Source organism: Pelodiscus sinensis, chromosome 3 (assembly GCF_049634645.1).
Source record: "Pelodiscus sinensis isolate JC-2024 chromosome 3, ASM4963464v1, whole genome shotgun sequence".
NCBI classification, from domain to species: Eukaryota; Metazoa; Chordata; order Testudines; family Trionychidae; genus Pelodiscus; species Pelodiscus sinensis.
The window spans coordinates 45,459,298-45,472,922 of NC_134713.1; the positions used below are offsets into that span (position 1 = coordinate 45,459,298).

General features: G+C 43.4%; 1 protein-coding gene across 2 annotated transcripts in view; it reads right to left on the reverse strand.

Annotated features, from left to right (window-relative positions):
- Positions 1–13,625, reverse strand: part of KHDRBS2 (KH RNA binding domain containing, signal transduction associated 2) — a 602,985-nt gene that overhangs the window by 256,693 nt on the left and 332,667 nt on the right. For both annotated transcript variants that reach the window (XR_012902558.1, XM_014575134.3), the window contains exon 4: positions 4,236–4,382. Coding sequence is in view for 1 of the 2 variants with exons in the window: in XM_014575134.3 (XP_014430620.1) it covers positions 4,236–4,382 (147 nt within the window). In the remaining variant the exon portion in view is untranslated. The remainder of the gene's footprint in view (positions 1–4,235; positions 4,383–13,625) is intronic.

A 13,625-nucleotide genomic window follows, 5' to 3' on the forward strand; every position in this document is an offset into this window, starting at 1 on the left:
GGCTGGGAGAGGGGAGGGCAACTACAATGATCAGGGGTTGGGAACAGGTCCCAGATGAAGAGAGGCTACATAGACTGGGACTGTTCAACTTAGAAAAGAGGAGATGGAGCGGGGACAGGATAGAGGTCTCTAAAAGCAGGGGTTGGGTGGAGAGGGTGCATTCATAAAAGTTCTTCATGAGTTCCCATAAAGAAGGACTAGAGGACACCAAAGGAAAGGACTGGGTAGCAGGCTTGAAACTAGTAAGAGAAAGTTGTTGTTCACAAAGCAAATAGTTAACCTGTGGAACTCCTTGCTGCAGGAGGCTGTGAAGGCTACAACTAGAACAGAGTTTAAAGGGAAGTGAGATCAAGTCATGGAGGTTGGGTCCATGGAGTAGTCTTAGCCAGGGGGTAGGAGTGGTGTCCCTGCCCAAGGTTTGTGGAAGGCTGGAGAGGGATGGCACGAGAGAAATGGCTTGGTCACTGTCTTCGGTCCATCCCCTCCAGGGTCCCTAGGGTTGGCCGCTGTCGGCAGACAGGCTCCTGGGCTAGATGGACCTTTGGTCTGACCCAGTTCGGCCATTGTAAGCTCAGGGCTCAGGGTTGGGGGTCTCAGTGGACCCCCTTGATTTTCATGCACACCTGCTCCTGGGTGGCCAGGCTGGCAGCTCTCCTGCCCTAGCCGGCCACTTTCCTGTGCCTAGTGCGGAGATCGTGGAATTGGTTGCTGAATTGATTTGCCCTGCAATATTTTATCATGATTCAATTGCCAACAGCAAATTTTTTGAAACCATAAAGACCAGAACTATCAGACACAGAGTAACATGATATGTTGGGGGGAAGAGTCAACATGGTATTTGTAAAGGGAAAATATACCTTATCAATCTATTAACATTCTTTGAGGTTATCAAGAAGCATATGGACAAGAGTTATCGAGGCGATGTAGCACTCAGAAAGACTAACAAGGTCCTACACAAAAGACCTTTAATCAAAATAAGCAGTCATGGAGTAAAAGAGAATGTCTTCTCATGGATATGTGTCATATATTTTAAGTTGCTAAGTGTACAAATAAATGCTCAGTTTTCAGAATGGAGAGGTAAATAGCAGACATCCACCATCAATCTGTTTGGGGACCAGTACCGTTCAACTTACACAAAATTTATCTGTAAATGGTGATAAATAGTGAAGTGTACAAATTTGCAGAGGACACAAAGTTACTCAAGATAATTAAAACTATAGCTGACAAAAGAGGTACAAAGACATCTCACTGAACTGGTTAGAGTGACCAGTTGTCCTATTTTTAAAGGGATAGTCCTTTATTTAAGCCTTTCTGAAAGTGTCCTGATTTTTTCTTATAAACAGGCAAATTGTGCCATATTTTCTGTTTCCTGACCATCAATATTGGCAGGTTCTGCTTCTGGCTGGATCCTTGTTTTTCAGCCACCTGTTCACCAGCAGTGAGTGAAGTGGATCCAGTGGCAGACAATGAAAGTGGGTATAAAAGACTGGTGGTGAGGCAAAGATACAGCACGTGGGACCAGTCGCTTTCCCTGCTAATCCATCAGCCCCGGAAGCTTGATGTCTCTAAGCCAGAAGAGTCTCACTCCCTTCCCATTTCTAGCCAGCCATAACTGCGAGCTGCAGTGGCTGGTGTTGGCCAGTTATGTGTTGCCTCTGCTGCCCACCCATTGGCCCTACATATGCTGCTCCTCTTGCTTTGCCTCTTTACACCCCCAGTCCTGCTTTTCCTCCATGTCCCCCCAGTGGCATGTGTTCTATCCCCAGCACTGTGTGGAGAACCAGACCCTATTTGGAGCATTCCGGTCACTAATAGCCTGCCTGGAAAGAGCTCTCCTTTCTCCGCTGCCTCTGGCTGGGTTGGCATCCTGGGAAAGTCCAAGACCCTCCAGCCTGGGGTGCTGGGCAGAAGGAGTAGAGCCCTGCATATGCCAAAGCCTTGCACAGCACTGGCACAGGAAGCCTCTCCAGACCTCAGCTAAGCTCTGGAGTGGTGGAGGGGGGAAAAAATTTCCAGCATGTTCTCACCCCTACAGGCTCTACAGCAGCCCACCAGGCAAGAGCCTAGCTCTCTTTGGCTACGTCTAAACTGCCTCCCTCTGTCAACAGAGGGATGCAAATAAAGCATGTTGAAACTGCTAATGAAACAGGGATTTGAATATCCTGCACTTTATTAGCATAAACATGCCTGCTGCTTTTTTTCAAAATGGAGCTTTTTAGGAAAAAAACGGCAATCTAGCTGCAGATCTGTCGAAAAAAAAAACCTTTTTCGACAGATCCTGTATTCCTCAAAAAATGAGGTTTACAGGATCTGTCAAAAAAGGGTTTATTTTCGACAGATCCACATTTAGACTGCCATTTTTTTTAAAAAAAAAAAGCTCCGTTTCGAAAAAAAGTGGTGTCCATGTTTATGCTAATGAAGCACGGGATATTTAAATCCCTGCTTCATTAGCAATTTTGACGTGCCTAATCTACATCTCTCTGTCTAGACACAACCTATGTCCCTTCTACCTCCCCCCACCAATCGTGGGTCTGCTGACAAGGAGCATGGAACTCATTCTCTATTCACTCTCTACTGCTGAGTCACCTCTGTGGCCAGGCTCTGTGGCTGCTGAAACTCCTGCAGTCAGGTTCACTGGGCCCTGGTGCACACTGCATCTTTAGGGTTTAACCCATTCCTGCCTACGCTTCAGGACAGGCAGCATCTGGGTTATGTTAGTGGCCAGAAGCAGCCTAGAGGATTTAGCTGTTGTTTGGCACTATGACGACAGGGAGGAATGAGCTCTGCAAAGACACAGACCATGTCTCCCTTCCCCAATTACTCCTCCCCTATAGATAGAAGCCACGCCTGTCTCTTCCATGCTGAACAGTGCCAAAAGTCTGCTGCTGGCCACATTCTAGCATAAATCAGAGGTGGGGGATGTGATCTTACATTTCCTCCTTCCTCCCCTGAAGTTGCCTTGGGAAGTCACTGTGACAGGTACTAGGAGAGGTGGGTCTGTCTCAGAAGCCCAGCCACGCATGTAGAGTGGAGAGGGTTGGGTTGATCTGTGATCACCTCCACCCCAGCACAAGAGAAGTATACAGAGGTATGTGTATGACCTATCCCCATGTGAACCATAATGTCTTAAAGATAAGGAGGTAAATAAAAAGGATCCAACTATGCAGCATTTATTTAATTTTGTTAATTTGAATGTTTGTAATGTATAGTTCTGAATGTTTGCCATTGAACTTTCTTGAATAAGAATAATTTTACCAGGTGTCCCATATTCAGCAAATGGAAATATGTTCACCCTAAAACTTGATGACTAGGCAATAAAATGAAAAACAAAATTAATATTGCTAATTGCAAAGTAAGATACTTTGGAGACTATAATCCTGACTACACATACAAAACGATGTGGTTTACATTAGCTATTATTACTCAAGAAAGGTCTAGGAGTCACATAGGTCTCTAAACACATCCACTCAATATGTAGTAGCAGTCAAAAAAGTTGAATTTTAGGAAACATTAAGGACAGGATTGATACAACCGAAAATATAATGGTACTACACAAATCTTGAGTAGTGCATGCAGTTCTGGTCACCCTTTCTGAAAAAAGATTCATTAGAATTGGAATAGGCACAGAGAAAGACAACAAAAGTCATTAAAGGTATGGAATAGCTTCTATATGAGATGAGATGAGATTAAAAAGATTGGAACTGGTCAGTTTAGAAAAGTGATTGGGGAAGATATATATTCTGGAAGTTTCAGGACCCTGTTTCAGAAAGAACTTAAACACATACAGGCATGCTTTCCTGAACAGAGATGGTTTACTAAATTTGAGCATGAAGTAAAATTAGTCTTCTAAATAGCAGTATTATTGGAATTGTTCAGAATTATTAATGTAAACTCTGCTGAATATATTATTTTGTGTTTTTAGTTTGGCATGTAAATTCAGATTCTGTTGTAGAAAAATATTCATATAAAATATATCACATGCTAACAATGCCAGTATAAATATACAATATTCAAGTATTTCAGAAGCATATTTCTTCACTGATGTCCATGATCTATGGCCATGAAAAAGCCCACACAGAAGATACTTAAGGAACAATTAATGGATTGATTGGCATCTCAAAAGATGAATCTTCAGCAGGTCAGATTGTTTCCTGAACCATGTCGGATCTTCAAGAATGAGTGAGTTCAATGTAGCAGAATTAGAGACAATTAGAAAACAAATATGAGACACTTACTGGAACAAGGAATTTTTTAATCTCTTCCAAGGCATGACTCATACGTGAATAAGCTTCCCCAGGTGGAGCAAATACTTCAATTAGAACATGAAGCTCGTCACTCAAGTGTGCATATTTGGCTTCCCCACTTTTCCTTAGTTCTTCTTCCTGTGAAAGAGGTTATTTTTAGAAATAAGAATCTACTCATTTTGCATTGATTTAGTATTTACAGCTAATTTGACAGAAGGGCCTAATCTAAGCAGACTTTCAAATCCTTTGAGAAATACAAATCTGATATGAGCCACTTGAAGTTTTAAAAATCACTTGAGTGTTTGAGTGATAAAACCAGAATAATTATCATCTACAACAGATTGTAATCAGTACAGTGAAAAATGCTAAATACTCCAGAAATATTGAAATATTGTTAACTCTAATGCAGAAACTGCATTAGAGAGACAGAAATGATGTGTGAACCTTCACTGTAGAAAGGCTTTTCAGCTACACGTACTTTAGGATGGCCTGAAGTATTTTAAGATATGGAAATTTGAATAATTTACTAAGTTTTCATCAAAACATGGCTTTTGTGAAAATTGCATGGTATTATGGGATGTTTCAGTTGTAAAACCTATAGATTTGAAGTCAGGAGATCTGATTTTATTCCTAGCTCTCCCATAGACATCCTGTGTACCTTTGGACAAGACATTTAACCTCTCTGCATGGCAAAGTTTGTGAGGTCTCAGATATAGAATCATAAAACTGGAAGAAACCTAAAGAAGTCTTCAAGTCCAGTGCCCTGCCCTTATGGAAGAACCAAGCACCTTCTAACATTCATGGCTACAGGGACACTGCGTGGAGGGGCATGAGGGGTCATGTGCCTGAATGCCATCAGTGAAAGGGGCAAGGGGTTAGCCAGCAGCCGGCAGGAGCACTAGCAGAAGTACCTAGCACCCACAGCAAGGGTGCAGCTCCCCTCATTCACTGGAAGCAGCAGCGAAATCAAAGCAATGCAGCTCTAGCTCACTGCTCTTCTGATCATATTGCTCAGGGAAGGGAAGAGGCAAAGCAAGGGAAGAGAGAAGGCAGGGAGAGGGCTGCTGTCTAATCTGCTCTTAATGATCTCCCCACTTGAAACCAGATCCACTCATGAGTGTGAGGGAGAATGAGGGTATATCCTGCATTTGCCATCTGATGTATGATCTCATGCATGCTGGACAGCAAGTTAGTGTAGCCTAGGTTAAATTAGGCTGAAGCAGGGAACCGGGGAGCCATAACCAGGGTGACCATATTCTTCTAAACCGAAAAATGAGGCATGCAGGGATGGCCTAAGTCACCTGATGGTTTCTTCTTACCTGCCACAAGGATTTCTCTGCATCCCCCAATAGAGCCAAGTAGCAGAGATGGGTTTGGGAGGTTAGGGAAAAGGAATGAGTATGGGCTGGGATCTGGACAGCAAAATAGGGTAAATATACTTTGGGGCTCGGAGCCAGGAGGTGAAGCTATTGACTATTTCCAACTAGCAGAGCATGCCAGGATAGCAAAGGAGCAACACGGAGGCTCCAGGTAACAGGACGGACCAAGGAAGCTGTAAAAAAGAATCCTAGGGAGATAGAGAAGGATGGATTATAGGGCTGCCATTTTAGATTTTGGTACAGGGAGAGGGCCGGAGAGGAGAGGGGGAAGAGGAGTAAGCAAAGGTGATGCAAGGTGGTCACTTTCCACTGTTGATACAAAACTAAGGGTCCGTCTACACCACAGCGCTAATTCGAACTAACTTAATTCGAACTAACTTAGTTCGAATTAGTTAATTCGAACTAAGCTAATTCGAACTAACGCATCTAGAACTAAAAACTAGTTCGAATTAGCGTTTTGCTAATTCAACTAGCGCGGCCACATTAAGTGGACCCTGAATCAGGCTTAAGGATGGCCGGAAGCAGTGCCGGCAGGGCATCAGAGGAGGACTTAGAGCGTGGAGATGCTGTCTCAGGCTAGCCAAGGGCTGTGCTTAAAGGGTCCCGACCCCCACCCCAGACAGACAGTTCTCAGGGTGCCCCGCTTGCAAAGCAGTCCTGGCTTGGATTGCCCAGAGTACCCACACTGGGCACATCACAGCACTTGGTCATCAGACCGGCTGCACTTGCCACAGCCTGCCATCTGGGGAAAGGGGGAAATTGGGGGGCTGCAGGAGAGCTTCCACCCCCAGAAGCCCGCAGAGCCAGCCCAGTCCTCCCCATCGGGGGCGCGTACCCCATTCCTCCCTCACCTCCTTCCACTTACCCTTCCCTAGCCCCTCTTCTTGATGTACAAAATAAAGATAACGTTTCTTCCAACATTGATTCTGTCTTTATTGAACAAAACTGGGGGAGACTGGGAAAAGGAGGTGGGAGAGGGGAAGAGAGAGAGTGGGAGAGGGGAGGGCAACTAAAATGATCAGGTGTTGGGAACAGGTCCCATATGAAGAGAGGCTAAAGAGACTGGGACTTTTCAGCTTAGAAAAGAGGAGACAGAGGGGGGACAGGATAGAGGTCTCTAAAAGCAGGAGTTGGGTAGAGAGGGTGCATACAGAAAAGTTCTTCATTAGTTCCCATAAAGAAGGACTAGAGGACACCAAAGGAAAGGAATGGGTAGCAGGCTTCAAACTAGTAACAGAAAGTTGTTCTTCACAAAGCAAAGAGTCAACCTGTGGAACTCCTTGCTACAGGAGGCTGTGAAGGCTAGAACTAGAACAGAGTTTAAAGGGACGTGAGATCAAGTCATGGAGGTTGGGTCCATGGAGTGCTATTAGCCAGGGGGTAGGAGTGGTGTCCCTGCCCAAGGTTTGTGGAAGGCTGGAGAGGGATGGCACGAGACAAATGGCTTGGTCACTGTCTTCGGTCCATCCCCTCCAGGGTCCCTAGGGTTGGCCACTGTCGGAAGACAGGCTACTGGGCTAGATGGACCTTTGGTCTGACCCAGGACGACCATTGTAAGCTCAGGGCTCAGGGTCGGGGGTCTCAGTGGACCACCTTGATTTTCATGCACACCTGCTCCTGGATGGCCAGGCTGGAAGCTCTCCTGTCTTAGACGGCCACTTTCCTGTGCCTAGTGCGGAGGTCGTGGACAAGGTCCACGATGTCCGCACTAGCCCAGGCAGATGCCCGCCTCTTGCGGTCCCGGGCAAGCTCCTGGGAGCTGCCAGCCTGGTCCTGGGAAGAGGGGGAGGGCTGGGGGGCATCGGGTGGGTGGCTCGATCCATGCCAGGTGCAGGGTCTGCTGGCTGCGTGCTGGCAGGCTTGCACTTGGCACAGGCACCGTAGCCAGCCCGTGCCCCTTTAAGGGGTCCGGGGCCGGGAGGGGGGCAGACGAGTTTCCCTGGTGTTGGCCAGAGTGGCCACCAGGGAAACCTGGGGAGGGCTAGCCTCCCACTAGTTCGAATTAAGGGTTTACACAGCCCTTAATTCGAACTAGTAAGTTCGAACTAGGCTTAATCCTCGTGGAATGAGGATTATCTAGTTCGAACTAAGCGCTCCGTTAGTTCGAATTAAATTCGAACTAACGGAGCGCTAGTGTAGCGCCTATGAAAGTTAGTTTGAACTAACGTCCTTTAGTTCGAACTAACTTTGTAGTGTAGACATACCTTAAGAGAGGTAGCAGGTGTTTCCCCACCACTCTTTCTAAATGGCATGCCTGCCAGGCTGCAGCAGAAACAGGTGACTAGTTTGGGGTCATGGGGGCCTAGAAAGTAGTCCAGGGACTGGCCCTGAAAGGCAGACGTGGGGAAGACATGAGGCCAGGGTGGAGGCTCCAGGGATTACTTGGGGCAGGAGGAAGCATGGCATGGTTGCTGCTGCAGCACCAGAGATACTAATTACACCATTATTATTGTAATATTTGACACTTTCCAGCTGCTTGCCCAGTGGGGCCCAGGGCTTATGAGTCATGGTTCCATGGCCTTGCTGAAGAAGAGTTTGAATTAGGGCCTTGACTATGCTGCCTTCTGATTGTGGTGTCACATGCTCACTCTGCAAACTATCGCTCCAAGACTGGAGGGACATAGTATAGCAGAGACATGGACAAGGCTTCTGTCCCAACTCAGCTCACCCCATCAAAAACATCACTGCTTGCCCTCCTTGAATATTCCTCTGTGTGCACCAGCACAAAGGGCACTCCTACTTTTATGGTGTGCTGGCAAGAGTAAATGGGACAAATGCCTCATTTTGCCAAAAAAAAGTTGGGACTTCAGTGATAGGGGCTGAGAAAATGGTATTGTCCCAGTCAAAGCAGGATGCTTGGTCACCCTATCCATAACCAGTTGGCTATCCTCAGTGTCTGTGTAGAAGAGGGGAGCTATTTTTCATTAGGCACTATATCAGGCTCATGAAGAGCTGGTAAAGCTCCCATCCTGCTCTCTTTGGGACCCTGCAGCTCAGCCAGTCTGTCTCCTACTTCCTCCTCATATCAATGGGGCTGATACAAATACTTCAGTTTAAAAGTGAAAGAGCAGGGAATGTCTTAAATAAAGTATTTTCAATTCATTAACAATCATAAATCCAATCACAATTTAGATCTTCAAAGACCACAAGTGGCCAAAGATATGCAGATTGGACACCATTGCTATATTTGCTTTGCAACATTCTTGTTTATAAATACACTGTGTATGAGAAGTTCACTCAGTATTATACTGCATATAGTACACTAAGGGTACGTCTAAACTACATGCCTCCTTCAACGGAGGCATGTACATTTGTGTATTCGAAAAAGGGAAATGAAGCCGCGATTTAAATAATCGCGGCTTCATTTAAATTTACATGGCTGCCGCACTGAGCCGACAAACAGCAGATCAGCTGTTTGTCGGCTCCGGGTGCTAGTCTGGACGCTCCCCTGTCGAAATGAAAGCCCTTTATCGACATTCCCTACGAGGCATAATGGGGATGTCGATAAAAGGCTTTCAGGTCGGCGTGGCGCGTCCAGACTAGCGCGCGGAGCCGACAAACAGCTGATCAGCTGTTTGTCGGCTCAGCGCGGCAGCCATGTAAATTTAAATGAAGTTGCGACTATTTAAATTGCGGCTTCATTTCCCTTTGCCTATCTGTCTAATCTACATGCTTCCATCGACGGAGGCATGTAGTCTAGACACACCCTAAAAGTGTTTGTTCCATTTTAGCTCCAGATGGACTTCTCTCTCAGTCACCAATGCAAATGTGTTTATATAGATGAGAAACCTCCAAGCATTGAAAAGAAAACCAAGTTTCATCCTACACAATAAAGAACTGTGAAATTCACCTTGACTTTGACTCTCTTAGAATCAAATCATAAATTGTGTAAGTGATCAATACATATATATTAAAATATGATTCAAATGCAATAAGTATTAGTTGTTAAAAACTACTGTATATAGCTTGTACTACTGTATCTTGTACAATAATAATGTTGTAATCATAGCATTAAGTGATAACACGTGGAATATATTATTTTTCCAACACACTTAAATATGTATAAACACTAAACTGAAAGACTAGATTTGAAGTCACCGCCATTATTATGCTACCTGATTTGACACTTATATTAGATTTATCCAGCTCTGTCAACTATAATTACTTTTATCAAAAAAGACAAGTTCTCTTTTCTTTAACAAACTTTTTAATACTTTCCTCTCAATGAGTACCATAAGCACTGCCACAGAAACCTAGAAGTTACTCCTAATCGGCTAAATAACAGTACAAAACCAATAAATGACATTGCCAGTTATTTATGAACAGAATTAGTTTTGGAAATCAGTAGTAATGAACAGAGACATCATTTTACATTAGATGTATTAGGAGACCCTGTAGGTTAAAAAAAATCTTCCATTGTCCTCAAACATAATTGTGATAGCTTGTGGGTACCCAGAACTGAATCATCTTGTTTCTCATGCTGGAGGCATGGGGTAAGACCTATATGTGATTAAATAAGGAGCAGGTTCCTGACACCTCCACAAAGTATTAGCCACCCAAGCACTTTCCTCTAGGCGATGCCAGCCCTTATTTTGCCTTTCAAGTTAACAGTATGCATATGCCTATATTCCAAACCTCTTTGAAGTGTTCCCCTCTGCACTGTTCAGCCATTTATCAACTGAACCATCACAGAAATACCTGGTCTGCTATCCCAAATGACCAGAGCATACATCAGCTTGTATGATTCAACTCAGAATCAGCTTCTTGCTCAATACCTCAACACAGATATATTTAGAAGGAAAACTAGAATATGATCATTTTCAAATATTCAGTAAATAATGTGTAAAGATAATTGAAACAAAAAAGCTAACATATAAAATAAATTCATAATACTCTTTCTACAGACTAAATGTTTCAGGCTAACCTCACTTCTAAAGAAGTCTTATATCACCAATAACTTTTTGCAGCACCCTTAACCAATGCTGGATCAGATTAATTTTCATGAATATAAATATATTGGCTATTTACTTCATAGGTACAGGATGACAGGATGTCTTCTCAGTTCCCCAAATATAGTCCAGCACACCTTTGATGACTTTTGCAAAACAAAGTTCTCTTTTCCTGCTGTGTGCACTTCATCGCTGGCTTCAGATCTTTTGACTTCATATGTAAATGTGTCCCAATTGTGTTAGTTTACAGTACTTTATTTACATATAGTCAGAGACAGACAAATACGTGTCTTTTGTCTGAGAGGAAATCTGTTCCTCCACCTTTGCTGTGATATAGAACCCAAGAGCATATTTTCAGTATATATAAACACACATGCAACTTCCTATGAAGGAGCTGTGCACATACCTTTTCCAACAATATAAATGAGCAGTGGTACCTTGCCTTTCATTTAAGAACTCACATAAGATTCTTTGATGTACTGTATGTATCTGAAACTGAATATTCTTGAACTCCCTTGACAGCTGGCATTGAGGGAGTCTGTGGATCACAACTAGAATTTGTCTTCAAGAACCAATACATACTACCTAAAAACATTAGACCTGAATTACTTGAAATACACAATAGTTTTTCCAAAATGCATATGCTGAAGTAATCATAACACACAATTTACAACATGTTTGGCATTTAAAATATCCAGAGAAATGTAAATAGATTTTATCAATATCCCAATACCCATCATTCTTAAGTATAAACTACTTGTACTATGAAATGATACAATTATTTCCAAAACGAAGTATGAACATGTAACACAGGTCTTATCATAGTCATATACCCAGAAACAGCATGGGTGCATCTACACTGCGGGCTAAAGATGAGTTATGATACACAACTTCAGGTATGTTAATTATGTAGCTGAAGTCAAAATACTTTAACTCAACTTTTAGCACTGCGTACACAGCAGGAAGTCGAAGGAAGAACATTTTTCCTTCAACTTCCCTTACTTCTCATGAAATGAGGGTTAGAGAAGTCAGAGTAAAAAGCCCGTTATTTTGAAATAATTTCAAAATAACAGGTTTGCTGTGTAGACATTCACTCTTTAATTTCGAAATAACATGAATTATTTCAAAATAAGCATGCAGCGTAGACACAGCCTAAGAGATTAACAAGGGGCATTCTGACTAAGCTGTATGTTGACTTACCTGAAAGAAAACATTTTGAAACTCTCAAAGGTCTGAATTAATGCTCTTCATGAACTTTTTGTTGCCAAAGCGAGATAAATTGGAATGTACAGCTGTCCCGTATGTTAAAAGGGGCTGACCTTTGGCATTAAACCAGTCATGCACTGCAAATGGTGTGGAATCAGCATCACTTCAGAGGGAATTGCAGAAGGAACAGGGAAGCCTGGGCAGGGACTATGAGCAAGGGGAAGTGTATAAGCAGCATGATCCCTACTCCATTTGGGTGAATTGTACTTCCAAGGCCCAATTCAGCAGAAAGATTAAGCTCATTCTTAACAATAGGACTTAACCAGCTTGAGGTTCCAGTTCTGGAAAACACTTATTTAGATCCCATTTTATAGAGAGAGATTTAAACATGCCCTTAACATTAAGTGAATGCTTAGCCATACTTTCTTATTAAGGATGCTTTCCTGAATAAGAGTCAATTGCTCAAATCAACAAAGGGATTCAGGTGTTGCAATGCTAAGCTTTCCAGTGCTTTACTTACAGGTGCCTAGATACCCCATGGAATCTATACACTGAGTTAGGCATCTGTGCTCCCTATTTAAAGCCTAGGGTGAAAGGGGCATCTGAGAATGAAATCCATGAAAGTCAGCATGCTAGACAGGGAGCCACATGAACTAGCCTATAGCAGATGCCAAGAAACATGTTCCCTAAGGCTTGCCCCTCTCAGAGTTAGGCATGTAAATCTGGACTGGAAGAAGGTACCCCTGCTTTTGAACCCTGTCATGGAGTCAAATTACTAAGCTATTTCTAGCAAGAACGGTAACTTAACACCTAACTATTAAATAGCCAACAAGAACTTCACTACAATCTTTAATCCAGTGGGCAGGGAACTCACCAAGTGGAAGGGAGACCCCAGATTTATTCCTGCCTCCATTAACGAAGATATGGAATTTGAACAGGGGTTTCTCCATCAGATGAATACTTTAATCTCTCTCTGGCCCAATGCAAATGCAAATATGTATGCATGGCGTTTACAGGAGAGAATGAGAATGACCCACATCAGAATCTTCCAGGGCCTAGTGGATATAACAATTGCCAGACTGGCAACTAGAAGTGAGAAGATTAAGATGAGGCCTATTTTCACCTGGCTGGAGGATCCTGCTAGGCTTCATGTATCAGTTAGGTACCTGGATGCCTACCCCAAAGCTTTGCAAGCATGCCCAAGAGTAGAAACTTAGGTGCATAGGAAATGTTTACAGAAATAAAATTAGGAGCCAAGGGATTTGAGACCTTCCAGAGTTTGGTGGCATCTAATCGGTAGTTCTGAGAATCTCAGAGCACTTAGATTTCTTAATTTAGGCACCTAATTTCCAGTTAGATTGATCTGAATCTATGTATTCCTCTAAATCAGCACTCTAGCACACAGGAAGGGTGCAGATAGAACATACAAATACAACTGTGACATTATTTAATGAAAAAATATTAATTCTATTCAATTTGTTGATCAAGGTATTAGTCTTTCAGAAGATCAATTGGGGCAGGGCGGTGACATCCTTAAATGAAAGGATTACTGAAAGTCTATCATTATTAAATGGTACTGAGGTGCACTGACCTCTCACGAGAGTCTTATAACATCTGGGTGTGGTGCTTCCTTTTCTCCTGGTAGCCCTCTCTGTAGGTTACCCACCTCATCTGATAGGTCTTCTCTGGTCAGCTCTCTAAGTCAGATGGTGAAAAGACAAATGGATGACCCTCTTCCAGAGTAACAAAGGTCCGAAAAGGACTACTGTTTTCAGCCCTGGCTCCGGGCTCAGTTCTCATCTCCTCCTGGGCTAACTCTAAGCCCTCCCCTGTCCTGTTGTAGCCTT